The sequence below is a fragment of the Polyodon spathula genome, chromosome 9 (genome assembly GCF_017654505.1).
Source record: "Polyodon spathula isolate WHYD16114869_AA chromosome 9, ASM1765450v1, whole genome shotgun sequence".
Taxonomy (NCBI): Eukaryota; Metazoa; Chordata; class Actinopteri; order Acipenseriformes; family Polyodontidae; genus Polyodon; species Polyodon spathula.
This window is the reverse complement of record NC_054542.1, coordinates 35,194,446-35,198,928: the sequence shown is the minus strand read 5'-3', so window position 1 is coordinate 35,198,928 and position 4,483 is coordinate 35,194,446. Positions and strand designations below refer to the sequence as shown.

At 33.4% G+C, this 4,483-nt stretch overlaps 1 protein-coding gene across 1 annotated transcript; it reads left to right on the top strand.

The window, feature by feature from the left end:
• Nucleotides 1-1,942: 1,942 nt before the first annotated feature.
• Nucleotides 1,943-4,274, top strand: LOC121321332 (helix-loop-helix protein 2-like). The gene is made up of 2 exons (XM_041260226.1): nucleotides 1,943-2,433; nucleotides 3,660-4,274. The coding sequence occupies exon 2, from the start codon at nucleotides 3,700-3,702 to the stop codon at nucleotides 4,066-4,068; it is 369 nt and encodes a 122-aa protein (XP_041116160.1). The 5' UTR covers nucleotides 1,943-2,433; nucleotides 3,660-3,699; the 3' UTR covers nucleotides 4,069-4,274.
• Nucleotides 4,275-4,483: the final 209 nt, after the last annotated feature.

Below are 4,483 nucleotides of genomic sequence, written 5' to 3'. Positions count from 1 at the left end.
GAAAAATAAAACAATTACCCTGTCCTTTTTTTACCATGACATGGGTGTGTAACAAACTTTACAGTGCTGTGGCAGTGGGTGTCATTGTATGGTAATTAAGGGAGAATTTTACTGTATTTTGGATGTCACATGTCAGGAGAATGATGATCTTAATGAAACAGGCATTGTTGGTATTTACAAAGACGTAAGATATAATGATATTACAGAAACATTCATGTTTTACATACCTAAATCGTGGCTAACTGGGTTTGCAGCAAATGCACCTGGAGCTTTCTAGTCTAGTCTTATATACATATATATATAATATATATATATATTAGAAAAGACTACTTTGGCGGCATGAAATCGCTGTAAACAAGGGACAAGACTATCAAATTTACTTTATGCAGGGTGGTACTGAAACTTGCCGCTCTTACCTCAGACCTCCAAGTACTAGCTTCCCCGACGTTGACCAACCTTAAAAACAGCGGGGGGTTGCAGGGAAGGTCAGACAGAGTCAGCAAAGTACAAAATATCGACAATGGGTGTGGTTAAGGAGTGAACAAACAGCAACTTGTTGTGAACGTTTTTTTTTTTTCTCTCCAAACCACTTCCCCCAATTATTATTATTTATTATTATTATTATTATTATTAGTTTATTCAATAGGAGCCTTTTGCAATGCGACTTACAGAGACTCTGATGTGTAAACTATGCATCAGTTGTCTTATTTATTAATTTATTAATTAGCAGTATTAAGAATAATTACTTTTTTCTTTTTAAACTGAACACCAACCTATTTTGCTCACTGACAGATTAACATCCTCAAATTGTTACCTCAACACAGAGTAGAAGGCAGTGCTAGTGTACCAATATTAATATTAATATTACATGATGGAGTTCCCAAAACAAAATATAAAAAGATACTTCTACCGCCTGTAGAACTTTACAATACAGGTTATTATTCCGTTCCCTACCAACGCATTGAAAACAAGAGTTTTATTTCTTTTATACATTGTATTTTTTTATTATTATTATTTTGTCAATAACCTTATACAAACAGCCCTATATAGCTGAGCTTTTTTACTTCAAAGAGTTCCACCTGCTGACGTGAAAAGCAAACTTCACTCTTAAGAAATCAAAATCTCCATCCAAATATTGTATACTGAAAGTGTTCTATTAGAAATGAAAGCCAGTATAATGAACAACACTCTCCTCTATTATAAAAGCAACGCTGACTAACAATAATGAGTGATGCCAGTCTCTAATGCGCAACCATGAACATTGTATACACACGTTACTAAAAAGGGTGCTGTATTTTTAATGTGTACCTATTATAATTATAGGGCTGTTTGTTTCTTGTGTAATTTGTAAAAAAAAAAAACAACCTATAGACTAGTTTAAAAAAGTAATTACTAAAAACTAATTTAAGGAAACTGCTAATTCTGCACACTGAATCATGAGTTACCTGGGTTCAATCTTAAATATGATCTAATCTCAAAACTATTCCAATTTCCAATTCAAGTAAAACTATTGCCTATACATAAATGTAAATGGTTGCATATAAGTGTTTAATTATTTCACGACTTTTAGAATGATAATTGACTTGAACGAGTGCATTTTTTTTTTTTTTTTTTTTTTTTTTTTTTTTTACATAGCAGTAAAAATAGCCAAATAAACATTTCCATCCTCTACTTAGAACGCGTGTCCTATCTGATGGCAATATTTGAGACACATTCTATTGGAATGAAGATCTGTAGAAATGTTTGGGGCTGAGAAAACTCCCACACCGTGACAGATGTCAGGGCCAATTAAGTTACTCGGACCAGGCCTACTACCCAATAGGATTTCTCATTAAATTGCAATTTATTACAAATTCCGTCCCTTTCCCAGGTCCTATCAGTTACACCATCTCCAGGCTCACTCTATGGGTGCCAAGAGAGAGAGAGAGACAATACACAGCCACACAATTATTCAGCTGCAGCGTCACTCCGGCAGGGCTTTATTAAGGGCATCATTTTAATCTTATTGTTGCCATCTGCAAATCGAGTCTGACAGGACCGGAGAGGATTTCTACGTTTCCAATAGATGTTCTCTGACTCTGAATCTTATCTTGTATTATCAGAGAAGAGGAAATCTCTCCACTTTCAGCAGACCGTATCGCCACAACCATCTCTATTGTTTCCACTGGAATTAGAAAAGGAAGAACATCACTTTCGCAAGATCTTATCACAAAGTCAACAAGAGATCTATGGCTAATTTTAAAGCATTATTTTAATTTCGTTGACTTTTTAAGTAAATTCATTAAATTATTAGAGACAGAGAGAAGACCATGCCAAGAACTGGAAACAATGTTTTGTTGTAAAAGAAATCAAAGAAACCCCTTGTGTTGATTTAAGCATTGTTGTTGGGATTTCAAGAACCACCGTGAATCTATTTAAAGAGAGAATCATTTGGTAAGTTTGTCTTTGTTGATGCAATTATTATTATTATTATTATTATTATTATTATTATTATTATTATTATTATTATTATTATTATTATTATTATTATTATATTATTATTATTATTATTATTATTATTATTATTATTATTATTGTTGTTGTTGTTGTTGTTGTTCATTTTCATGTATTTATACACGTTATGAACAATATTCCTTTCAATGTTGTTGTTTTGGCAAGGTAACAAATACAAAAAGAAAATTACCCAGCTCAAAAAAACTTCAGTGTAGTACAATCATAACCGAAGCGCCGATTGAGTTGTATTTTGTTAAGATCATTGGACGGAAGTGAAAATGCAATATAGACTATAATGTGATTTGTAATATTAATATCGGTGTATCGTATGGTTCTTCTTTTTTAATAGATTGTGGTTCTAAAAAAAAAAAAACTATAAAAACCCTTTGTAATTTCTACCCATGTAATCTGGTGATGAGGACACTGTCACCCGCTAAAGCTGTGGATTTTATATTTTCAAAGTGACAGATGGTGCTTTATGAATATGGATTTAGACACAATGTAAACGTCGTTTTTAAGCAGAAAAAAAGTATTATTTGCTTCCAGTTATTGATAAATTCAAACGATCCAACATGTTAATATAATATACAATCATACTTCAGGAAAATGAAAGGCTGCTAGCCTACACAACAATAAAGTTTTTTAGTATTACGTGAAAAAAATTGATAAATCAGGGAGACAGGAGGCAGGCTTTATTATGCACTTTTAGCAAGCATTTACAATAGATATAGGTCTAAAAGCCATGTTATAATTTATATTGTACTTGATTTTTTTGTTTGTTTGTTTGTTGCCTGTTATTTGCTGTTTTTGTCTTAAATGAACGTGTCATAATTTTACAGTATATCCTATTAAAGGATATAATAATGTGTAACCGATGTATTTTGCTGTAGGCCTGTATTTGCAAACTTTCCCCAAACTAATTTGCAACGGATTCATTTTAACATCCTTTTTATCGGATGTGAAAGACATTACACTTAAATTTCCTTAGTTTAACAATTAAAAGTAGCTAGAAGGTGTGTGCGTGTTCTACTCTGGAATGCAATGGAATATGCAACATGTGCATCTATAGTTTATTTATTTATTTATTTGTTTGTTTGTTTGTTTGTAATGTTATATGCTAATGGTACATTGATATATTAACAGTATTCTTATTTGTTTTCCTCCAGCTTTGTTTCTAGGTTATATTTGTTAGTTAAAACGCTGAAAATGATGCTAAGCCCTGACCAGACGGACTCTGACCACCCGTGGGCTCAGTCTGACGCTGAATCTGTGCTAAATGATATGAAAGTAGGCTGCATTTCAGACGACCCGGGAGATGGAGAGGGAAAGATCAGAACGATTGCTACACAGAACCTTAGCCGGGAAGAGAAGCGCAGGAGACGAAGAGCCACAGCCAAATACCGTTCGGCACACGCTACGCGGGAGAGGATCCGTGTGGAGGCGTTCAATGTGGCATTTGCAGAATTGAGAAAATTACTACCAACCCTCCCCCCTGATAAGAAGCTGTCAAAAATTGAAATCCTCAGGCTGGCAATCTGCTACATCTCTTATCTGAACCATGTTCTGGACGTGTAGAGAGGAATGGTATAGAATATATATTTTAAAGGTGGGAATATCGCAAAACGGTGAGATTCATTTTAGAAGAGAAGTGTGTTTGACTCCAGTAAGCCTATGCAGAGTGGAATTGAAAGAAACCCGGAGAAGAACTAAAAATAAATCCCCGCCATTGCAAATGATTAGGTTTTCTTATGTTGACAAACGAAAACATTAAATAAATTGAAACACGCATATAATGCAATAGAAAAAAAAAAAAAAAAAAAAAAAAAAACAGAAATAATCTTGCTTAACTTGAACACAGTAATTCTTTGCAGGCTGTCAAATGCAATTTGACCTTATCGCAAATACTGTTTTATGTTTGTGACCTTAATATTCAATTTAATTAGGAAAAAAGATCTGGCAAAGATCCGTAAAAAAAGGGGAAAAACAAAAA